The 25,084-nt window shown below is 39.5% G+C and overlaps 1 protein-coding gene across 5 annotated transcripts in view; it reads right to left on the bottom strand.

Moving 5' to 3' along the window:
* The window catches only part of LOC111822934 (membrane-spanning 4-domains subfamily A member 4A-like), a 109,594-nt gene that overhangs the window by 39,898 nt on the left and 44,612 nt on the right, over positions 1–25,084 (bottom strand). Inside the window, exons 5-6 of one of the 5 annotated variants that reach the window (XM_023743176.1) lie at positions 22,433–22,769; positions 19,770–20,466 (exon numbers count right to left, since the gene is read on the bottom strand). The exons of 3 other annotated variants lie outside the window; for them this stretch is intronic. In XM_023743176.1, the coding sequence (XP_023598944.1) occupies positions 22,749–22,769 (21 nt within the window). In that variant the 3' untranslated portion in view covers positions 19,770–20,466; positions 22,433–22,748. Of the gene's footprint in view, positions 1–19,769; positions 20,467–22,370; positions 22,770–25,084 lie in introns of those variants that run through there. One more of the 5 variants, XM_023743174.1, reaches the window with a different exon arrangement.

The raw sequence follows: 25,084 nt of genomic DNA, 5'->3' as shown, positions 1-25,084 counted from the left end.
ATGTCATAAAACAATATGTGTACTACTGTTTCATGAGAAACTATTTGTTCTGTAAGCCTTCACCTGAAGTACAATAAAAAGAAAATCAATTCTGATTATTAGGCACATAATTGAAGAATACATAGAAAAAAATGTATATAAAATATGTAATCATTTACCACCAGTACTTTCTAAAAGAAAAATAAACATACCCACTCCTCAGTTACTGACATGGTTGGGTTCCAAAGACTAGGTAGTTATGCAAAAATAAGCATTATACAAAAATGCAGGATGACCACATCTGTTCATAAAATGGAGGATGATTACATAACTGCCAAATCACTGAGAATCATGACCCAGCCAACTTGAAACATAGCCTTAACTATCACAGCCAGTGTTACTCTTACCTTTCACCCCTGCATTCATTATGACCAGACATAAGTTGTCAATGCATAAACAAGTCAGTTAGTAGATTTTTTACTCTTGTCATAAATTGGAAATGTCAGATAACGAGATAGTTGATAAGTAAGGAGTAGGTGTATTATATATTACATATGTATATATATAAAATTTACATATGTATATATGTGTGTGTTTGTATACAGATTGTTGTTTTTGAATTTTCACAATTTCTTACATGCACATACACACGTATTGCAAAAATACCAAAACAACACCAAAAACAAAAAAGTTGTATGCTCATATGCAAAATATGGGAAAGGACATTTTTAAATACCACCTTATAAGGCAAAGGTCTTGGGACAGTTCAAATTGCTCTCCAGGTGCCTTCGATTGGCCCCTAGATCAGCCTGGATTCCTTTGTGCAAAACTTAAGAGTCTCTGGATTATAGCAAATCTCCAGTCCCAAAACATACACAGTCTCTACCATCTGCACCCCTCAACCCAAACCCCTTCCGATTTGGACTCACCCCAACAACTTTGATTTCTATCTTTAGGCATTTCATCAGGCTATCCTGTCTCTAGTTGGTGGGTTTAGGTTTCTCTGTTTGGGGAAACTTGATGCCATCTGGTGTGAGGACCAATATGATGTTGCTAAGCATGCGCTTTGATATCGTGACGTTGCTGCCAGTGCTGGAAGAAAGAACAAATTCAGCTCAATTACATCATTTGATGTAAAATGTACAGGGCTGCCAGGTTCCAGCTTCCCAAAACTGTGAGTCCGTTAATCCACAGGTGATCTGTCTTGTAAGGAAGGAAACTAGTACTATGGAGCAGGAAAACCTTAAAACATTGGTTTCATGAGGAGTTTTCTGTAATGTTTGACATAGTCTATCCATTACAGATAATGAACACATCCCAGGAAGGCAACAGCATGAATCTCGAGAGGTTCCAGTCTTCAGAGGTAAATGGTCACACAAGCTTTGTTTTCAATACAAGGTACAATCTTCATTTCCCCTAGTCTGACCTGCAACGACTGCATTGCCATATAGTGAATTAGTTTCACCTTTAACCTACCCCACCAGTCATGAGATGTAATAAGAGTTCTCTTTTCAACTTTTCTTTTTCAGGTTCTGTACTACTCAGACAACCAAACTCTGCCATTTGTTTTAGTTTAGTAATATTGATTAGCATTATTGTTGTTGTTGTTAGATGATGTTGAGTCAGTTGTAACTCATAGCAACCCTATGTTCTACAGGAAGAAGCACTGCCCAGTCCTGCACCATCCTCACAATTGTTGTTATGCTTAAGCCCGTTGTTGCAGCCACTGCATCAGTCCATCTCGTTGAGGGTCTTCCTCTCTTTCGCTGACCCTCTGCCTTACGAAGCATGATGTCTTTCTCCAGGGACTGGTCCCTCCTGATAACTTGTCCAAAGTATGTGAGACAAAGTCTCGCCATCCTTGCTTCTAAGGAACATTCAGCTGTACTTCTTCCAAGACAGATTTGTTCATTCTTCTGGCAGCCCATGGTATATTCAATATTCTATGCCAGCACCAAAATTCAAAGGCATCAGTTCTTACAGTCTTCCTTATTCATTGTCCAACTTTCACATGCATGTGAGGCGAGTGAAAACACCATGGCTTTGGTCAGGCACACCTTAATCCTCAAAGTGATATCTTGCTTTTTAACACTTTAAAGTGTTCTTTTGCAGTAGATTTCTCCAATGCAATAGGTGCTTTGATTTCTTGACTGCTGCTTCTGTGGGCATTGATTGTGGATCCAAGTAAATTTAAATGCTTGAAAACTTCAGAATTTTGTTCTCTTATCTTATTGGTCCAGTTGTAAGGATGTTTGTTTTCTTTATTTTGAGGTGCAATCCACACTGAAGGATGTAGTCTTTGATCTTTATCAGTAAGCGCTTCAAGTCCTTTTCGCTTTCAGCAAGGAAGGTTGTGTCATCTGCATATCACAGGCTGTTAATGAGTCTTCCTCCAGTGGTGATTCTGTCTTCTTCTTCATGTAGTACAGCCTGTAGGACTGTATGATTAGCATTAGTCCTAGTTATTTTAATTATGATTTTTTGCTAGACATTATCTACAATACTTACAACAACCGGCATGTCAGTCACTCAGTTAGTTATGGAAACTCCTAGTCAGAAAGTGTGTTATGAATGGAAATAATACACACTGTGCATATATGACACTCGTGTGTCTGTCAGTTTGTTGTACTGTGGGGGCGTGCATGTTGCTGTGAAGCTGGAAGCTATGCCACCAGTACTCAGATACCAGAAGGGTCACCCATGGCAGACAGGTTTAAGCTGAGCTTCCAGACTAAGACAGGCTAGAAAGAAGGACCCAGCAGTCTATTTCTGAAAAGAATTAGCCAGTGAAAACCTTATGAATTGCAGCGGAACAATGTCTGATATAGTGCCAGAAGATGAGTCCCCCCATGTTGGAAGGCACTCAAAAGACAACAGGAAAAGAGCTGCCTCCTTAAAGTAGAGTTGACCTTAATGACATGGATGGAGTCAAGCTTTCAGAAACTTCATTTGCTGATGTGGCATGACTCAAAATGAGAAGAAACAGCTGCAAACATCCATTAATAATCAGAACGTGGAATGTACAAGTATGAATCTAGGAAAATTGGAAATCATCAAAAATGAAATGGAATGCATAAACATCAATATCCTATGCATTACTGAGCTGAAATGGACTGGTATCAGCCATTTTGAATCAGACAATCATATGGTCTACTATGCTGGGAATGACAACTTGAAGAGGAATAGTGTTGCATTCGTCGTCGTCAAAAAGAACATTTCAAGATCTATCCTGAAGTACAACACTGTCAGTGATAGGATCATATCCATACGCCTACAAGGAAGACCAGTTCATATGACTATTATTCAAATTTATGCACCAACCACTAAGGCCAAAGATGCAGAAATTGAAGATTTTTACCAGCTTCTTCAGTCTGATATTGATCAAACATGCAATCGGGATGCTTTGATAATTACTGGTGATTGGAATGTGAAAGTTGGAAACAAAGAAGGAACGGTAGTTGGAAAATATGGTCTTGGTGATAGAAATGATGCCAGAGATCACATGATAGAATTTTGCGAGACCAACAACTTCTTCATTGCAAATGCCTTTTTTACCAACATAAACGGCGACTATACACATGGACCTCTCCAGAAGGAATACACAGGAATCAAATCTACTACATCTGTGAAAAGAGTCAATGGAAAAGCTCAATATCATCATTCAGAAGAAGGCCAGGGGCTGACTGTGGAACAGATCATCAATTGCTCATATGCAAGTTCAAGTTGAAACTGAAGAAAATTAGAACAAGTCCATGAGAGCCAAAGTACTTGAGTATATCCCACCTGAATTTTGAGACCATCTCAAAAATAGATTTGATGCATTGAACACTAATGACCAAAGACCAGACAAGTTGTGGAATGACATCAAAGACATCATACATGAAGAAAGCAAGAGGTCATTAAAAAGATAGCAAAGAAAGAAAAAACTAAATGGATGTCAGAAGAGATTCTGAAACTTGCTCTTGAACATGAGGTAGCTAAAGGAAGAAATGATGAAGCAAAATAACTGAACAGAAGATTTCAAAGGTGACTTGAGAAGACTGTTTGAAGTATTATAATGACATGCAAAGAGCTGGAGATAGAAAACCAAAAGGGAAGAACACACTCGGTGTCTTAGTCATCTAGTGCTGCTACAACAGAAATACCACAAGTGGATGGTTTTAACAAAGAGAAGTTTATTTCCTCACAGTTAAAGTGGGCTAAAAGTCCAAATTCAGGGCATCACCTCCAGCGGAAGGCTTTTTCTCTCTGTCAGCCTTCTTCTCTTCAGTGTTCCCCTGGACTCTTGAGAGATAAAAGGTGGGGCAGACCACACCCCAGGGAAACTCCCTTTACATTGGATGTGACCTGGGTAAAGTGGTGTTACAATCCCACCCTAATCCTCTTTAACATAAAATTACAATCACAAAATGGAGGCCAACCACACAATTCTGGGAATCATGGCCCAGCCAAATTGATACACACATTTTTTGGGGGACATAAACCATGATACTCAACATTCCTCAAACTGAAAGAACTGAAGAAAATACTCAAGCCTCGAGTTGCAATAGTGAAGAATTCTATGGGGAAAATATTAAACGATGCAGGAAGCATCAAAAGAAGATGGAAGGAATATGCAGTCATTATACCAAAAAGAATTGGTCGACGTTCAAAGATTTCAAGAGGTAGCATATGATCAGAAACTGATAGTACTGAAGGAGGAAGTCCAAGCTGCACTGAAGGCATTGGTGAAAAACAAGGCTTCAGGAATTGATGGAGTATCAGTTGAGATGTTTCAACAAAAGGATGCAGTGCTGAAAGTGTTTACTCATCTATGCCAAGAAATTTGGAAGACAGCTACCTGGCCAACCAGCTGGAAGAGATCCATGTTTATGCCTATTCCCAAGAAGGTGATCCAACTGAATGTGCAAATTATCGAACAAATCATTAAAATAACTCACAAGTAAAATTTTGCTAAAGATCATGCAAAAGTGGCTGCAGCAGTATGTCGACATGGAACTGCCAGAAATTCAGGCCAGGTTCAGAAGAGGACATGGAAATTGAGATATCATTGCTGACGTCAGATGGATCCTGGCTGAAAGCAGAGAATACCAGAAAGATGTTCACCTGTGTTTTATTGACTATGAAAAGGCATTTGACTGTGTGGATCATAACAAATTATGGCTAACATCGCAAAGAATGGGAATTCCAGTGCTCATGAGGAACCTCTACACAGATCGAGAGGCAGTTGTTCAGACAGAACGAGGGGATACTGTGTAGTTTAAAGTCAGGAAAGGTGTGCATCAGGGTTGCATCCTTTCATCATACCTATTCAATCTGTATGCTGAGCAAATAATCCGAGAAGCTGGACTATATGAAGAAGAAAGGGGCATCAGGATTGGAGGAAGACTGCTTAACAACCTTGCTTGCTGAAAGTGAAGAGGACTTGAAGCACTTACTGGTGAAGATCAAAGACCACAGCCTTTAGTATGGATTACACCTCCACATAAAGAAAGCAAAAATCCTCACAACTGGACCAATAAGCAACATCATGATAAACGGAGAAAAGACTGAAGTTGTCAAGGATTTATTTTATCCACAATCAACATCCATGAAAACAGCAGTCAGGAAATCAAGACGCATTGCACTGGGCAAATCTGTGGCAAAAGACCAGTTTAAAGTACTGAAAAGCAAAGATGTCACCTTGAAGACTAAGGTGTACCTGACCCAAGCCATGGTATTTTCAATCACATCATAGGTGTGCGAAAACTGGACAATGAATAAGGAAGACCAAAGAAGAATTGACGCCTTTGAATTGTGGTGTTGGTGAAGAATATTGACTATGCCATGGACTGCCAAAAGAATGAAAAAAATCTGTCTTGGAAGAGTATAACTAGAATTCTCCCTAAAAGTAAGAATGGCAAGCCCTTGTCTCACATACTTCGCACATGTTATCAGGAGGGATCAGTCCCTGGAGAAGGACATCATGCTTTGTAAAGTAGAGGGTCAGCAAAAAAAGGAAGACCCTCAAAGAGATGGATTGGTACCGTGGCTGCAACAATGGGCTCAAGCATAACAACGACTGTGAGCATGGCACAGAACCATGCCATGTTTCGTTCTGTGGTGCATAGGGTCACTGTGTCCGAACAGACTTGACAGCACCTAACAACGTGCATATATGTTAGTGTAGATTTCATGTTGAAGAAATATTTGCGGTTATAATTATTACTGAGCTGAATCCACACCTAGTTACCCCAGAATCTGAAACTTTTGCACAATTCACTAAATCGTGTCACCACTTCCTATCCCATCCTACTTTCCTCGTAACAATGGCAGCTTCATATCTCAGTTTATTCAGGCTGAGAGGCAGCTGTATGTGATGGTATGAGCAAGGTCACTTGTTAGTCTTAAAGTTAGAGTTACCTGTGGTATTAGCTGTGGAGCTCAGCTTAGATCTCTTTTCCCTGCACCACTCTCAGCCCTCAGACTCCCCAGTTTGCATAATGGCCTGAGACCATCTGAAGATACAAGGTCTCTGCCCCCGCTGATTATGTGACTTTGGGTAAGTGATTCACCAATATCTTGAAGTTAGAAAACAGCAGAAAAAGTGAAAACCAGATACTCTTTCTTCTTGCCCATTCTATTTCCAAAATGCTCTAGTGTCTCTTAACTTCTCTAAAGGAGCTTCCGGGAAAATAACCCCCCCTAACATGGTCACAGTAAGTGAGCTATGAGCTGACAAAGTCTCTCTGCATTGCCTACCTGTCCCTGCAGACCAACCGTGGGTTCCAGAGGAGCTCTCAGAAGTCCCCAGGAGACTTTAGCTCTGGATTCTCCTACTGTCCTGCCAGCATTTCCTACTTGTCCTCACCTCCTGAAACCCCTACCTCTTCCTTAGTCCAGGGTTTACAGATACACAGGATATCATGTGTGTGATACGTACAGATTGCAGATTTGTGAACTGTTCCTCCACTTCCTTTGTACTGAACTCCTAGCATCTTCAGACATATCACAAGTAGAACCAACTCATGATTGGAAGAGAATGGAAGTCAGGCAGCTCTATGTGTGAATTGCCATCCGAATACTTACTAGCTGCATGTTATTAGATAAGTCTGCATTATTCTTGGAGCCTCAGTTTCTGAATCTCTTAAATAGGATAACAATACTGACACTGGAGAATTTCTATCAATAATGCAGTACAAAAGGCATATACTGCTTCCAAGGAGTATTCAAAAATATACAGCTAAAAGTGGCCAGGGGGCACCAATGGTTAAGCACTCCACTACTAGCTGAAAGTTTGGTGATTTGAACCCATCCAGAGGTGCCTCAGAATACAGGCCTGGCTATATGCTTCCAAAAGGTCACAGCCTTTGAAACTCTATGGAGCAGTTCCACTCTGCACAGAAGGGGTGACCATGAGTTGGAATTGACTCCATGGCAACAAACAAAAAAACCCCAATAAAATAGTGATATTGCTAGTAATAATGGTATTGATAAATAATAATGTTCAATAATATAAAGATAATAATAGTAATGGAGCCCTGGTGGTGCAGTGGTTTAGATCTCAGCTGCTAACCAAAAGGTTGGCAGTTTGAACCACCAATTGATCCCTGGAAAAGGAATGGAGAAATTCTACTCTGCCCTATAGAGTCACCTTGAGTCGAAGTCCTCTCAACGACAATGTGTTTGTTCTTTTTTTGTTTGTTTAGTAATAGTAATAATGGCTATATTGCTTTCAAGGAACACTCAATAATATCTAGCTAATAAAATTAAGAATAAAGTATAAACACAATTTTTTTGTTATTTTAAGTTTTTTTTTTTCTTTTTCCAATTCCTCAGGCTCTGGGTGGCTGAAAGCAGTCTTTCAGCATTCATTGCTTTTAATGGATTGAATTATATTCCCCAAAATTATGTGTTGTAAATCCTAACCTCTATACCTGTGGCCAAGCCCTGGTTGCACAGTGGTTAAGACCTATGGCTGCTAACCAAGAGACGGGCAGTTCAAACCCACCAGCTGCTAGTTAGAAACCCTGTAGGGCAGTTCTACCTGTGGTTATAATCCCGTTTGTGAATGGGTTGTCTTTGTTATGTTAATGAAAAAGAACAAAAACTAAACCCATTGCCACTGAGTTGATTCCGACTCACATAGGGTTTTGAAGGAGCCCCCGGTGAATTTGAACTGCCAACCTTTTGGTTAGCAGCTGTAGCACTTAACCACTACACCACCAGGTTTTCCTATGTTAATGAGGCAGGATTAATATAGGGTGTATCTTGAGTCAGTCTCTTTTGAGATATAAAAGAGACTAAACAAGCAAGCAGAGGAGAGATGGGATTACATGCCTAGTGCATGGAGATCTCCAAGGAACCAGAAAGCAAAAGCTGAAGAGAACCTCCAGGACCTTTCTCCAGAACTGACAGAGAAAGACTTCCCCTAGAGCTGGCACTGTAAGTTCCAACTTCTAGTTTCCTAAACTGAGAGGAAATAAATTTCTCTTTGGTAAAGCCATCCACTTGTGGTATTTCTGTTATACAAGCACTAGATAAGTAAGACAGAATTTGGTACCGAGAATGGGATGCTGATTTAACAGTTACTTAAAATGTGAAAGTAGTTTTTGAATTGGGTAAAGGATATAGGCTGGATGAGTTTTGAAGTGCCTAATAGTAAAAGTCTAGATAGCCTTGAAGAGGATGTTGTTAGAATTATCGACATCAAAGACAGTTCTGATGAGGGCTCAGAAGGAAGTGAGGAGAGCTATAAAGAAAGTCTCTATCATCTTAGAGAACACATAAGGCCCCAGCAACAGAATGTTGCCAGAAATGTGGCTGCTAAATGTGCTCCTGGTGAGGCTTTAAAAGAAAATGATAAACATGTGATTGGACAATGGAGGAAGGGCGGTACTTCTTATGCAGTGGCAATGAATGTGTCTAAATTACATTCGAGTGTTTGGTGGAAGGTAGAAATAGTAAGTGATGAACTTGGATATATGGCTGATTGGATTTCTGAGACAGATATTAAAGGGGCTGCATGGTTTCTCCTTGTTGCTTATACTAAAATGTGAGATGAAAGAGATGGACTTAAAAATGAATTTTGCTAAATGAAAATGAAACTTAAATATTTGGAAAATTTGGTGGTACACCTAAGGACACATGATGCCCTAGAATTTTCACCAAGGACATGGCTACGCAAACTTTTGTTAAAGAGATTAAGCTTGAGACTGATGGATCTATTCAACAACCACAGCACAAAATCCATTAGTTTAGAATGAAGGGGAAAAAGAAATAACAAAAGGAGAGAATAGTGACTGCCTCTTGGAATTCTTCAGGCAAAAAACAGGCCAAAGGAGTTACATTTCTCGTCCTCCAATAAAAGAAAAAGACATTCCAATCCTGGAGTAGTTCCGAGATCAGTAGAACTCTTGGAAGGAGCATGGGAAGCAGACCCTTTTCTGTTTCAAAAGGTGGGGCCATGGTATCCTGGATCTCCAAGGGCAGGGCCTCAGCCTCCTAGGTTTTAAAGATTTGGATCTTCATCAGCTTGGTTCCGGAGTGTGGTGCTGCAGTTAAAGTGTGCAGGGGGATGGAGACATTGCCCAAACCTGAGGGGACAGGGCTGCCATGCCCAATGGGCAGAACAGGTCTGCCAGGGCTGAGGGAGAGGTCGCCACTCAGATAGACTAGTAGATTGAGGCTACCCAAAGCCAAGGGAGAGGATTTTTCATTCCAGTGGACCTAGAAGAAAAGCCCAGGACTGAGGGTCTTCCACTCGGAATCCGGATGGTGTGGCCACGCCCAGAAACTAGAGGGCAGGGCCATTGCCCAGATGGTCTCAGAGAACAGAAGATTATTTTCAAGACTTGAGAGCCAAAGTAATTTGTTCTTATGGGTTTTGGATTTGCTTGGTGCATGTTATCCCTTCTTTCCTTACTATTTCTCACTTTTCTAATGGAAATGTCTACTTTGTGCCAGTTCCACCATTGTAGTTTGGAAAACAGAGAACTTGTATTGCAGATTTCACAGGTTCACAGATTTAACTGGTTTATTAGCAAATTCCCCTAATGGGGAAGAGGGCATGGTTATCCCTTAAAGGGCCATGCACCTTCCTTGTCAAAGCTTAGGAGGAGCTCCACATGTAGTCTTTTCACTAGATGCTGTAATGATGATAGGGAAAATGCCAGGCAGGCACTGCAGAAAGACCCCTGGAAGAGGAAGGAACCAGGAGTCAGGAGAGGGAGGAACCTAGGTTCTTCCACAGCTTGTCCATAGATTCCTGTGTGAGTCATCTCCTCTCTTTCAGACTCATCCTTGGATCCTAAGACAAGAGAGTTGTGCTTGGTTATCTCTGTTTTCTTCTAGTTTCTAGAACCAAGCCAACCTCCTAAATGCTGTTCTTAACGTCTTTCTTCACTAGAAATGTTAATGTATGCAGTTAAGTGCCCATGATCAGGTTGTGCTTCTAGGTTCCTGCTGGCTGCCCACGGTGGGAAGGAGGAAGCTTGCAGAGTGAAGCTGCACAGCTGCTTCGGCAGGCTCTAGTACCCTTGCCTGCTGCATCTAAGGCTTCTTCCAAAGCTTGAGGAGGTAGAAGCACCCACTCTAGAAACCATCCAGAATGCTCCCCTTGTTTCCTCCCTCTTTAATTCTGTCAGTTCCTTACAAGGATCCTACTTTTTCAGAGGTTGAAAATCTATTGTTAGAGAGAGTGGCCAGAGGCGGAAGTAGACAGCAGTTAAGACGTGTCTTAGTTATCTAATGCTGCTATAACAGAAATACCACAGCGGACAGCTTTAAGAAACAATTATTTGGGTAAATATCACCTTACTTGGAATATGAAGATGGTTTAAATTGCGTCCTGTGGAACTGACACAGGATCTAGGCTAATTCACTCATTAATAAGTAAGAAACACATAATAGGGTCGATTTATCTAAGAAAGTTTGCTCCTACTCTGTCTTTCCTGGAAACTGACAATGTCTGTAGCTTGCGCTCAGAGTTTCTGTCATTCAGTGGTAAAAGGGAGTAATAAATAGAGAATAGAGAATAAATGGCAAATCAAATGCATGCTAAAACCAGTCAGTGAAAGCTTATTTAGGAACATAAAATTCACATGGCCTTAGAGTACCACCCCAACGATTCTTTTGTAATTACAAAGCTGAAAAGATTTCTTTATAATGAAAAGATCTGGTAGACGCCACCTTAATCAAGTGATCAAATTAAGCATCCCGAATATTGGAGTAAGCTGGCTTTCTATGCCTCCTGATGTGATGCAATGATTAGTACACAGCATTGCCTATGGTGTATTCTTGCTGAAACAGTGAACCTGAACTAACCATGAGAAAACTATTAGAAAAGTTCAAGGTGTGGCACATTCTACAAAACAATATCTATGTATACACACATGTATACCTGCATACACACACATATATTCATATACACACACATCTGTACGTATATATACAAATTACATATATATCTTAATTAGAAAGTTTGTTATTTAGCACTTAGTTACATTTTCTTTTTTTTAATTGTGTTTTAAATGAAATTTTATGGTTCAAGTTAGTTTCTCACACAGAACTTTATACACACAGTGCTATGTGACCCTAGTTGCACTCCCCATACTGTGACAGCACACTCCTCCTTTCCACCTTGGATTTTCCATGTTCGTTCAACCAGCTCCTATCACTTTCTGACTTCTCATTTTTCCTCCAGACAGGAGCTCCCCATTTAGATTCATGTATCTACTTGAGCTAAGAAGTACACTCTTCATGAGTATCATTTTATGTCTTATAGTCCAGTTTAATCTTTGTCTGAAGAATTGGCTTCAGGAATGGTTTTAGTTTTGGGCTAACAGAGAGTCCTGGGGCCATGCTTTCTGGGATCCCTCCAGTCTCAGACCATTAAGTCTGGTCTTTTGACTAGAATTTGAGTTCTGCACTCCACTTTTCTCTTGCTCCATCAGGGACTTTCTGTTTTGTTCCCTGTCAGGGCAGTTATTGGTGGTAGCCTGGTACTATCTAGTTCTTCTGGTCTCGGGCTGATGGAGTCTTTGGTTTATGTGGCCTTTTTATCTCTTAGGCTAATATTTTCCTTGTGTCTTTGATGTTCTTCATTCTCCTTTGCTCCAGGTGGGTTGGGACAAATTGTTGTGTCTTAGATAGCCACTTGCTAGCTTTTAAGACCCCAGACGCCACTCACCAAAGTGGGATGCAGAACATTTCTTAATAAACTTTGTTATGCCAATTGACCTAGATGTCCCCTGAATCCATGGTCCCCAGGCCGCCACCCCCACTACTCTGTTCTTCAAAGTGTTTGGTTGTATTCAGGAAACTTCTTAGCTTTTGGTTTAGTCCACTTGTGCTGACTTCCCTTATAGTGTGTGTTGTTCTTCCCTTCACCTAAGATAATTCTTGTCTACTATTTAGTTAGGGAATACCCCTCTCCTTCCCTCGCCACCCTTGTAACCATCAAATAATGTTTTCTTCTGTGTTTAAACCTTTTCTTGAGTTCTTATAATAATGGTCTTATATAATAGTTGTCCTTTTGTGACTGACTAATTTCACCCAGCATAATGCCTTCCAGATTCAACCGTGTTATGAGATATCTCATGGATTCATCATTATTCTATATGGTTGAGTAGTATGCTGTTGTGTGAATATATCAAAATTTGTTTATCCATTTGTCTTTCGATGGGCACCTAGGTTGTTTCCATCTTTTTGCTACTGCAAACAGTGCTGCAATGAACATGGGTGTGCATATATATACTCGTGTGATGGCTCTTATTTCTGTAGGGTATATGCCAAGGAATGGGATTGGCTAAATTATATGGTACTTCTATTTCTAGCTTTTTAAGGAAGTGCCAAATTGATTTCCAAAGTGGTCGTACCATTTTACATTTCCACCAGCAATGTATATGTGTTTCAGTCTCTCCACAACCTCTCCAACATTTATTATTTTGTGGTTTTGGATTAATGCTAGACTTTTTTGGGTGAGATGGTATCTCATTGTAGTTTTGATTTGCATTTCTCTAATGGCTAATGACTGTGAGCATTTCCTCATTGTCTTAGTCATCTAGTGCTGCTATAACAGATATACCACAAGTAGATGGCTTTAACAAAGAGAAATTTATTTCCTCACAGTAAAGTAGACTAAAAGTCCAAATTCAGGGCATCAGCTCTAGGGGGAAGGCTTTCTCTCTCTGTTGTCTCTGGAGGAAGATCGTCGTCATTATCAATCTTCCCCCTTGTCATCAGTCTTCCCTTGGTCTGGAAGCATCTCAGCACAGGAACCTCAGGTCCAAAGGACTTGCTCTGCTCCCGGCACTGCTTTCTTGGTGGTGTGAGGTCCCATGTCTCTCTGCTTACATCTCTCGTTTATATCTCAAAAGAGATTGGCTTAAGAAACTACCTAATCTTGTAGACCTCATAAGTATAACTGCCACTAATCCGTCTTATTACATCATAGTAATAGAGTTTACAACATATAAGGAAATCACATCAGATTATAAAATGGTACACAGTCATACAATACTGGGAATCATGAACCAGCCAAATTGATACACACGTTTTTGGGGGGACATATTTCAATCTATGACACTCATGTATCTGTTAGCCGGCTAAATGTCTTCTTTGGTGAAGTGCCTGTTCATATCCTTTGCCCATGTTTTAATTGGGTTATTTGCCTTTTGGTTGTTGAGGTTTTGCAGTATCTTGTAGATTTTAAAGATTAGACACAGATCAGATTTGTCATAGCCACAAATTTTTTCCCAGTTTGTAGGTTGTCTTTTCATTCTTTTGGTGAAGTCTTTTGATAAGCATAAGTGTTTGATTTTTAGGAGCTCCCAGTTATCTAGTTTCTCTTCTGGTGTTTGTGCATTGCTACTTATGGTTTATATTCTGTTTATGCCATGTATTAGGCCTCCTAGTGTTGTCTCTAATTTTTTTTCCATGATCTTTATAGTTTTTGATTTTATATTTAGGTCTTTGATCCATGTTGTGTTAGTTTTTGTGCATGGTATGACGTATGATCTTTTTTCATTTTTTTGCAGATGGATATCCAGTTATGCCAGCACCATTTGTTAAAGAGACTGTCTTTTCCCCGACTAACAGACTTTGTGTCTATGTCGAATATCAGCCGCTCATAGATAGATGCATTTAATTCTGGATTCTCAATTTTGTTCCATTGCTGTATGTATCTGTTGCTGTATCAGTACCAGGCTGTTTTGACTAGTGTGGCAGTATAATAAATTCTAAAATCTGGTAGTGTGAGGCCTCCCACTTTGTTGTTCTTCCTCAGTAATGCTTTGCTTATCTGGGGCCTCTTCCCTTTCCATATGAAGTTGATGATTTGTTTCTCCATCTCCTTAAAAAATGCTTTGGAATTTGGATCGGGATTGCATTGTATCTGTAGGTCACTTAGGGTAGAACTGACATTTGTTGAGTCTTCCTATCCATGAGCAAGGTACGTTTTTCCACTTTTGTAGGTCTCTTTTGGTTTCCTGCAGGAGTGTCTTAGAGTTTTCATTTTATAGGTCTTTTACATCTCTGTTTAGATTTATTTCTAAGTATTTTATCTTCTTGGGGGCTATTGTAAATGGTATGGATTTGGTGATTTCCTCTCCAAAGTTCTCTTTGTTGACGTAGAGAAATCCAACTGATTTTTGTATGTTTATCTTGTATCCTGACACTTTGCTACGATCTTCTATTATTTCCAGTAGTTTTCTTGTGGATTCTTTGGGGATTTATGTGTATAAGATCATATCTTCTACAAATAGAGATACTTTGACTTCTTCCTTATCAATTTGGATGCCCTTTTTTTCTTTTTCTAATTGCTCTGGCTAGGACCTCCAGCACAATGTTGAATAAGAGTGATGATAAAGGGCATCCTTGTCTGGTTCCTGTTCTCAAGGGGAATGTTTTCAGACTCTCTCCATTTAGGATGACGTTGACTGTTGGCTTTGTATAAATGCCCTTAATTATGTTGTGGAATTTCCCTTCTATTCTATTTTGCTGAGAGTTTTTGTAATGAATTGGTGTTGGGCTTTGTCAAAAGACTTTTCTGCATCAATTGATAAGATCATGTGCTTCTTGTCTTTTGTTTTATTAATGTGATGGATTACATTGATTGTTTTTTTAATGTTGAACCATGCCTGCATACCTGGTATAAATCCCACTTGGTCATGGTGAGTTATTTTTTTGATATGTTGTTGAATTCTATTGGCTAGAATTTTGTCGACAACTCTTGTGTCAATGTTTGTGAGGGATATTATTCTGTAATTTTCTTTTTTTTTTGTGGTGTATTTTCCTAGTTTTGTATCAGGGTTATGCTGGCTTCATAGAATGAGTTTTGGAGTATTCCATCCTTTTCTATACTCTGAAATACTTTTAGTAGTAGTGGTGTCAACTCTTCTCTGAAAGTTTGGTAGAATTCTCCAGTGAAACCATCCAGGCCAGGGTTTTTTTTTTTTGTGCTGGGAGTTTTTTAACTACTTTTTTAATCTCTTCTTTTGTTATAGGCTTATTTAGTTGTTCTACCTCTCTTTGTGTTAGTTTAGGTAGGTAGTGAGTTTGTACAAATTTGTCTATTTCCTCTAGGTTTTCAAATTTGTTAGAGTGTAATTTTCCATAGTATTCTGTTATGATCCTTTTAATTTTAGCTGGGTCTATTGTAATATCGCCCATCTCATTTCTTATTCAGGTTATTTGCTTCTTCTCCAGTTTTCCTTTTGTAAGTTTGGCCAAGAGTTAATCAATTTTGTTGATCTTTTCAAAGAACCATCTTTAGGTCCTGTTAACTCTTTCAATTGTTTTCCTATTCTCTATTTCATTGAATTCTGCTCTAATTTTTATTATTTGCTTTCTTCTGGTGCTGGAGGGCTTCTTTTGCTGCTCTGTTTCTATTTGTTCTAGTCGTAGGATCAATGTTATGACTTTGGCTCTTTCTTCTTTTTGGGTGTGTGCATTATTGCTGTAAATTGACCTCTGATCTCTGCTTTTGCTGTGCCCCAAAGATTCCGGTAAGATGTATTTTCATTCTCGTTTGATTCTATGAATTTCTTTACTCCATCCTTAATTTCTTCTATAACCCAGTAGTTTTTGGCAAAGAGTTGTTCAGTTTCCATGTGTTTCATGTTTTTCCTTGCTTTTTCTATTACTGATTTCTACTTTTATGCCTTTATGGTCAGAGAAGATGCTTTGCAATATTTCGATGCTTTGGATTCTGTTAAGGCTTGCTTTATGGCTTAGTATGTGGTCTATTCTGGAGAATGTTCCATGTACGTTGGAAAAGAAAGTATACTTGACTGCTGTTGGGTGCAGTGTTCAGTATATGCCTGTGAGATAAAGTTGGTTGATTGTAGCATTTAGCTCTTCTGTGTCTTTGTTGAGCTTCTTTCTGGATGTTCTGTCCTTCACTGAATGTGGTGTGTTAAAGTTTCCTACTACTATTGCGGAGCAGTCTATCTCTCTTTTCGGTGCTGTTAGAGTTTGTTTTATGTATTTTGGAGCCCTGTCTTTTGGTGTGTAAATATTTATTATGGTTATGTCCTCCTGATGTACTTATCCTTTAATCATTATATAGTGTCCTTCCTTATCCTTTGTGGTGGATTTTACTTTAAAGTCTATTTTGTCAGAGATTAATATTGTCACTCCTGCTCTTTTTTTGAGTGTTGTTTGCTTGATATATTTTTTTCCATCCTTTGAGTTTTAGTTTGTTTGTGTCTTTAAGTCTAAGGTGTGTCTCTTGTAGGCTGCATATAGACAGATTGTGTTTTTTTATCCATTCTGCCACTCTCTTCTCTTTATTGGTGCATTTAGTCCATTTGTATTCAGCGTCATTATTGATAGGTATGAGTTCAGTGCTGTCATTTTGATGTCTTTTTTTTGTGTGTTGTTGACAGTTTCTTTGTTCCACTTAATTTTCTGTGCTGAGTCATTTTTCTTTATGTATTTTATTTTCATCTTTCTCATTGTTGTCAATTTTGTATTTGCTGAGTCTTTATGTTTTTTATTTTGACTTGTAGGATTGTTAGTTTCCTTTGTGATTAACTCAATATTTACCCTATTTTTCAAAGTTTAAGCAAGTCTTTTATTTCTTCATATCTCCTTGTCTTCCTCTCCATATGAAAGATCTATGCCTACATTTTTTAGTCCCTGTTTTTTGTTTTAATGTTGTCATCTTTTATATATTGACATCTCTGTTTCTCTATTTTCAGGTTTTTAGCTTTGATTTGTTTTTGTGTCTTCCCTATCTGGGTTGATATCTGGTTACTCTGTCCTGCATTCTAGTCTTGGTTTGTTATCTGATGTTATTGATTTTCTAACCAGAGGACTCTCTTTAGTATTTCTTGTAATTTTGTTTGGTTTTGAAAATTCCCTAAACTTCTGTTTATCTGGAAATGTCCTAATTTCACCATCATATTTGAGAGGCAGTTTTGCTGGATGTATAATTCTTGGCTGGCAATTTTTTTCCTTCAAGGCTTTATATATGTCTTCCCATTGCCTTCTTGCCTGCATGGTTTCTGCTGAGTAGTCTGAACTTAGTCTTATTGACTCTCCTTTGTAGATGACTTTTCATTTATCCCTAGCTGCTCTTAAAATTCTCTCTTTATCTTTGGTTTTGGTAAGTTTGATTATAATATGTCTTGGTGACTTTCTTTTGGGATCTACCTTATGTGGGGTTCAATGAGCATCTTGGATAGATATCTTTTCATCCTTCACGATATCAGGGAAGTTTTCTGCCAACAAATCAACAATTCTCTCTGTAATCTCCCACTCTTCTGGTACTCCAGTCACTCGTAGGTTATTCCTCTTGATAGAGTCTCACATAATTCTTAGAGTTTCCTCATTTTTTAAAATTCTTTTATCTGATTTTTCTTCAGATAAGTTGGTGTCAAGTGCTTTATCCTCCATCTCTCTAATTCTGACTTCCATTGCCTCAATTCTGCTCCTATGACTTTCTATTGAGTTGTCTAATTCTAAAATTTTATTGTTAATCTTCTGGATTTCTGATTGTTGTCTCTCTATGGATTCTTGCAGCCTGTTAAACTTGTCATTATGCTCTTCTCTAATCTTCTTAAGTTCCTCTATTGCTTTGTCTGCATTTCCTTGGCTTGTTCTGCATTTTGCCTGATCTCCTTCCCGATATCTTGAAGAGTTGTGTATATTAATAGTTTGTATTCTTACCTCCAGTAATTCTAAGAAGTTCTCTTCCTCTGGAAAATTTCTTGATTCTTTGTTTTGTAAGCTTACTGAAGCCATCATGGTCTGCCTCTTTATGAGATTTAATATTGACTGTTGTCTCCAAGCCATCAATAAGTTATTATATTTATTTGTGTTTGCTTACTGTGTCCTAGCTTCTTGTTTTGTTTTGATATGCCCAAATAGGCTGCTTATGTGAAATAGTTTGATTATTGGCTCTTTTGAAGCTCTAATGTCCTGTCACCAGGTGGTTAGATCTGTTACTAGGTATGTGAGCCCAGGAGTCCATTAACTTTTCTTGTATGGATTCAGCTTGGGTGTCCAGGTAGATGTTCACCAAGTGTGTGGTGCAGGCTCTCGCCTACACACCTACAGTCATAGATGGGCAGGGATGATTGGTGTAGGCACAGGTATCTGGCTGCAGTAGGGAGTCACATGCTGAGCAAGTCAGGGGGCTGACAGCTGCCCCTGAGTGCCTGGGAGGAAAGCATGTCCCTGTTCCCTATAGCACAATGTGGGTGGTTTTTACAGCCAGACTATAGGCATGCAATACTGTTGGCTGTAAAGACTGGGATGCACCACTTATTCTTGGACCCCTCTCACAGGTGGCTACATAGCATGGGTGGAGCTACCAGTCCTCAGGCCCCTGATATGGGTAGCTGAGGACTTTGCTTAATGGGGAGAGGAGTGTCAAATGTCACAAATCTGCCACTCCACCATATAGCTGACAGTTGAAGTTAGGCTTCAGGTATATACACTGTTGTACTGTGCTAATGAGGGCCTATGCTGCTGAAATGGGCCCACACAAGTCTATGTAGTTGTGAAAGGCATTCAGAGTCCAGGGACCCCTTATGCCTGTGCCTAGGCAAAGGAGCTGCACCTACCCTAAGTTCTCAGCTTAGGGGAGCTGGCAGATTATTTATTCCTGTTTGTTAATTTGTTCCCTCTTCAAAGCCAGGAGAATGGCTCAGGGCATGTGACGAGTCCTTATTTCCAGCCTAGGGCACATGGCAATGGCTGAAGCCAGCCTAGGACCCAGTGCAGAGCAGAGAGTGGGAGGTAAATTGGAGAGAGATTTTTCTCAGAAGGAGGGTTTTTTCGATCCCCAAGTTAGGTTAGACACATATGCTTATCTTTTGCCAATTGAGGGCTTCTTTTCACTGGTTCTGGAGGGTTGAGTAGACTTTTTGCTGCTCGGTCTCTTTCAATGTGGAAGACGCAACCTGAGCACGACTGCTTGCCTCACCGCATGTGCCAGCTGCAGGGTACCAGTTCCTGCTGGGTCAGGTCTGGCAACTCCTTGCTGCTTCTGAATGGTCTCTCCCTCCCCCTGCCGCTCAGTCCAATTCCTCAACTTTGACTTTGATGTTCAGGGCTCTTAGATTGTCATATATAATTGATTCACTTGTTTTTTTGGGTGTTGGTTGTAAGAGGGACCACAGGAAGTGTGTGACTACTCTGCTATCTTGGCCCCCCCCCAGTTATATTTTCTTAATATCATTTTAATTTAATTTATTTTTGAACTAGAGATGAGTCTGCAAATGATATGTGTTGCTTATGCATTTTTCCTACGCATATAATCCAAATATTTGTCTGTTTTAATTGGATAGTAACAGAGTTTTATAAGAAATATAATTTAGGTGACCTAGTAAATGGAGGTTTCATATTTCAAGCATTTTTTAAATTTTTCTATATGGAAGATATATGGTTCAACATTAAAATCAGAGTCTTTATTTGTAAATATTATTTCTTCCTTATTCCAATTAGAGTGTCCACGTCTAAGTTTATTGCCTTCCCCAGTTTGAAAACACACCAGAATCCACAGATATTCTCATGTAAGTCTTTTATCTAAAGGCAAAGGGTGAGGTGCAGTAAGAGAAAGAAAGTGCAGACAAGCATTGAAGGTCCTAGAGACATTCCACAGTACAGCTTCTCATGGGACCAACACACATGGACTATGCTAAGTCTCCAGGTTTGAACTACCTGTATCTGTTCAAGAAAGTGATCAGCATCTCATTAAGTAGTCAAGCCAGGCTTGTCAAACTGATTAGACTAGTTGCAAACCATCAGTAAAGGAACTGACCTTGGAGGTTGGACTCCAAACAGCACATCATAAATCCTGCTGCTTTTATCTTTGTGAAGAGTCAAAATCCAGACATTCAGGCACACCCAGGGATAAAGATAAAGCTTTTCCAGGCCAGCTGTAAATTAACTTTATCTCCAATATCACTTTATTCAGGGTTGCTTGATTCATCTCCTCAGCCATGGAATCAAGGATCCATCTTAGGTCTGCTTCATATTCTGTTTCTGGTGATTCGACTTTAAATGAAAGATAGTTCCTTTATAGATTTACATATTGCCTATAATACACCTGGCTACCTGCATTCTCATTTATGTATGGTAAGAGTTATAGAACATCTATATAAATATTAAAACAATAGTTTTGAATTTTGAATTTCACCCGATGAGCTTGTTAGACTGCTATCAAAACTTCACCCAAGAAAAAAGGAAATTTTTCATTGCATCTTTCTAACTATGGTCCACGTTTGGAGCTTGAGGGGGTGGACATGTTGACGTAGGGAGAGAGGGGACTTCAACTTCCCTTGAAAATCATGCGTGAAGGAAGGTGGATACTAAAATACATATTTGAGTTTAGTTCTGTATGGGACAGAGAAAAATATATACTAAGTTATAAAATAATAATGTCCATGAAAATGCAATGATAGTTTTTTCCTACCCTAATAGAAAATAGCATCTCTTCAAGAAGGACATTCCTGGCTACTCTTTCCAATAATTCCCCCAACTACCAGCCATTTTTTAGTCCATTAACTTGATTTATTTTCCACATAGCTTCTAACAACATTGTTGTTCATCTTAGGTGCCCTTGAGTTGGTTCCCACTTATAGTGACCCTATTTACACCAGAACGAAACACTGCCTGGTCCTGTGCCATCCTCACAATCGTAGTTATGCTTGAGCCCATTGTTGCAGCCACTGTGTCGTTCCATCTCCTCAAGATATGAAAATATTCTCATTAATTGTTTATATGTTTGTTTCTGCCCTTCCTCATAAAATTTTAACCTACAAACAGGAAGGACATTATCTTCTTGTTCACCACTATGCTTAAAGTGATGCATGTCCCATAATGAATTGAAAAAAAAAATATATATACACACCCACACACATGTACATGTATATGCAAATTTATATATATATAAACTTTGATGTTCAGGGCATGGTAGTCAGAATACTAGTGGCTCTACCTCTATTATATCAAGTAATCATCACAAATTTATCAGCCAGATGATATTATTACTATTTTACAGAAGAAAAAACTAAAGTAGAGACAGATTTTGTGCTATGTCCGTGCGTACACAGGTACCAAGTAAGAGGAACGGAATTTTCCAGATAAAAACCCAGAGTTGTCTGATTAGAAAGCCGACTATTTAGCACCATCGTAGATTTCCTGATTTAATCTCTTTCTACCATATTGCATCTGAATGGGAAGCAGGCAGTACATGAACTTATTGTTGTTAATTTTATTTGTCTGTTCTGTAATAAAAATAAAATATGCAAAATGTATTTAATGAGGTTGAGAAAATACTATCTATGACACAATCCAATACATGGTACTGGGGATACAAAGTTGAGTAAGATGCAACCCTTTCCCGTAAGGCAGAAAGAAAGGGAGAGAGACAGAAGAAGGAGTAGGAGGAGAAGAAGGGGAAGGGGAGAGGGATAAAGAGGGGGAAGAGGTAGGGGGAAGAATAAGGGAGGGAGGAAGGGAAGGGGGGAAAGTGAGTGAGGAGAGGAGACAAGAGGAGAGGACAGTAGGGGAGGAGAAGGGAAGAGAAGGAAGGGGAGAGGAGGAGGGCAGATGAGAGGGGAAGGAAAAGGAAGGGAGAAGAGGTAAGGGCAGGGGTGGGGAGAGGAGGAGAGAGAGAAAATATAAAATGAATCTGATCCATGATGTAGTGTTTACTCCACTGTGCTTATACTCAAGTTATGTCTTATGCACATATAAAGACTGAATGTGCTGTTCTGAGTATTTTGTATTGGAGAATGAAAGAAAAAGAAGGAAAAGGGAAAAAAAGAGAAAAAAGGCATGAATCTCAGCTTTCTGAAGGCAAAAATACCTTGTATACACAAACGTGGGGAAAAAAAACCTAACAAATAGGTTTAATATTATCAAGGGAAACAGAAATATGTAATGCTTGGAGTCTCATTTCAGCAAAATCTTTTTGCCCTTTTGCTGCAAATCTTGTATGCCAACTTGATGCACTTACATGCTTCTAAGGATGGATGGAAAACTTTCAAGTGCTGTTGACTCATTAAATGTATGATATATTTACTTAACTTCTGTTCTGATAAAGAGCCAGTGAAAGAAGTCATCAAGTTCTTGGGGGAAATAAAAATACTATTCTTAATTTATTATAAAATGCATAATTTTTAAAAATCATAGGTGGATTTTGGTACTTTCTCAAGTAGAGTTCTTGCATTACTGTCAGGATAGATTTCTGGAAAATATTTCTATTGTTCTGTTGGAGGCTTTGAATCCCATGGAAATGATGCAGGACATGCTATTTCTGCCACGTGAGGATTTCAGGGCATGCTGGTCACACTCTGTGAAATTAATCAAAACATTGTAGGTGAGTCACCCAAATACCAACCTCAGGGTTTGCCTTTCCTGACCACACAATTTCATCATTATCAGAGTCTACTCTTTCTTCTCTGAATCCAGTCTTAAGATAGATTTGGTTGAGTTTCTCAGGCATCCTTTAGGTCAAGCTAGCCCTAAAAACCCATTGCCATTGAGTAGATTAGGACTCATAGTGACTTTAGCGAGTCCTAGGGTAAACATTCATTGATGATTCTTGACATGAGATGCTGATGGTTGTTTTTCTGGTTCTGAAAGTGGATCAATCTTATGTTTGGCTTATGGTGCCCAAAAAGCTGGGTAAACCAAGTTGTTAAGGTAAATATAGAGTTCTTCTTCCAAACCAGAATGAAAGTCACAGAGAGAGAGAGGATTGGGAAATGAAAGGAGAGAAGAGACTCTAGGAAAAATAATTGTTGTTGTTGCTATTACTGTTACTTGCCTTCCAGTTGATTCCTCCTCTTGGAAGCTCCATGGGTTACAGAGTAGAACTGCTCCATAGGGTTTTCTTGGGCATAATCTTAAAGAAAGCAGCATGCTGATGACAACATCATAACCAAACTGATTTGCCGGCCATGACTAAAGTATTACAAAAACCACACTGGACCAGAGTGATGACGAGAATCATCAGGAAACTAAGGAAGGTTCTGGACTTCCTTCCACATACTTAGTGTGAAATGCGGGAGGTGGCAGGAAGAGAGAGAGTTAGACATTATGGGCCCCCAAGCCACTGTTCTCTTCCTAGGTTCACACTGGGAGATTAGTGGAAGCAAGATTCCCACTCTGTAGCTACTCTAGGAGCAGAATGGACAACAGGGATAGATGTTGTCAGTAGAAGATTACAAAGGAGTTGGATGTCATGCCCAAATTTCTCACTCAATGAAAATAAAAATGACAAAATCTTTGGAAACTGCTGAGAAACTCTCACTCCTAGGATCTTATAGTGTAAAAACCCAGTACTAGAGTTAATGCGATTTAGTGCATCTCTTTTCTGTGGGGAACAACTGTGGGTGGGTGGGTGGTGTGCTGCTACATGGGAACCCAAAAGAAGGGAAAGAGGGACAACAAGACAGAGAAGAGCACCAGAAAAACAATCTCATCAAACTATTATTTTATGATTTGGCTAGAGTTTTGTCTTCTCCTGGGCTTCTGGATAACTGCAGTTAATGAGCAGCTGTTGGGGTTTTAATATCTCTTTCCTCACTCTGGAATCCTCACTTCTTAGGAGATACCCCTGTCCTATTCTTCCTAGGAAGTTCTGCATGTGGTGCAAACGATTTGTGCTCCACTGTAAACCTAAAGTTGGGCAGTTTGAATCTGCCCAGCAATATGCCAGAAGAAAAGTTCTGGTAATCTGCTTCTGTTAAGATTACACCCCCAAAAAACCCTATGGAGCATGCCTACTCTGTAACACATGGGACTGCCATGAGTCAGAATCAACTTATGACAACTAACAATAACAGCAACAACAACAACCTTGTTTCCTAGAGTCCCTTCTCTCCTTTCATTTCCCAGTACCCTCTTCTCTGGGTGACATTCATTCTAATTAACAGCAGGAGAATCACCTGTTGGTTTCTGTGTAAGAGCATGAATTGTGTGGGCAAATGGACAGAGAAGTGTAAAACCTTCACATTTCCCCAGTAGCCCAGGGAAGATTGCCATAATAGGACAATGGAGTAATTTATCTCATACCTTGGGGACCTCTCTATTGTGAAGTATTATCAAGTCTGGACTCAGAAAGAAGACCCTTTGAAGGAGTAGGGATGTTGAAAAAATAGCTTTTCTTTAACCATTGTGTTAGGCAGAATTCTAAAGATGACATGCCAATTACCCACATCCTTTCACGGCACCCCTTCCTTTGAGTGTGGGTTGGATCTGTGCATATGACAAGATATCCCTTCCATGATTGGGTTACTTATCAGTTGACTTTGCATTTATCAAAAGGTACATTCTCCTAGGTGGACCTGACCTACTTAAGTGAGCCCTTTAAAAGAGCTTTAAAGCAGAAGAGACTTACTTTCTTGTTGGCCTCTGAGCTGTGTTAGCCATGAGTTCTATAGCTGAAAGTGATTAATTCCACCATGGGGGCATGGAAGAGGATCATCAGCCTCATATGAGACCACAGCTCCAGCTGACACCTTGATTGCAGTCTTGTAAGACCCTGAGCAAAGGACCTAGCTAAACTGTCACCAAACTCCTGACCCATGGTAACTGGGAGATAATAAATGTGTGCTGTTTTAAGTCTCTATGTTTGCGGCATTTTCTTCTATAACAATAGAAA

The sequence above is a fragment of the Trichechus manatus genome, unplaced genomic scaffold, assembly GCF_000243295.1.
Source record: "Trichechus manatus latirostris isolate Lorelei unplaced genomic scaffold, TriManLat1.0 scaffold00240, whole genome shotgun sequence".
NCBI lineage: Eukaryota > Metazoa > Chordata > Mammalia > Sirenia > Trichechidae > Trichechus > Trichechus manatus.
Note: the sequence above shows the minus strand (reverse complement) of the source record. Positions and strands in the feature narration are given on the sequence as shown.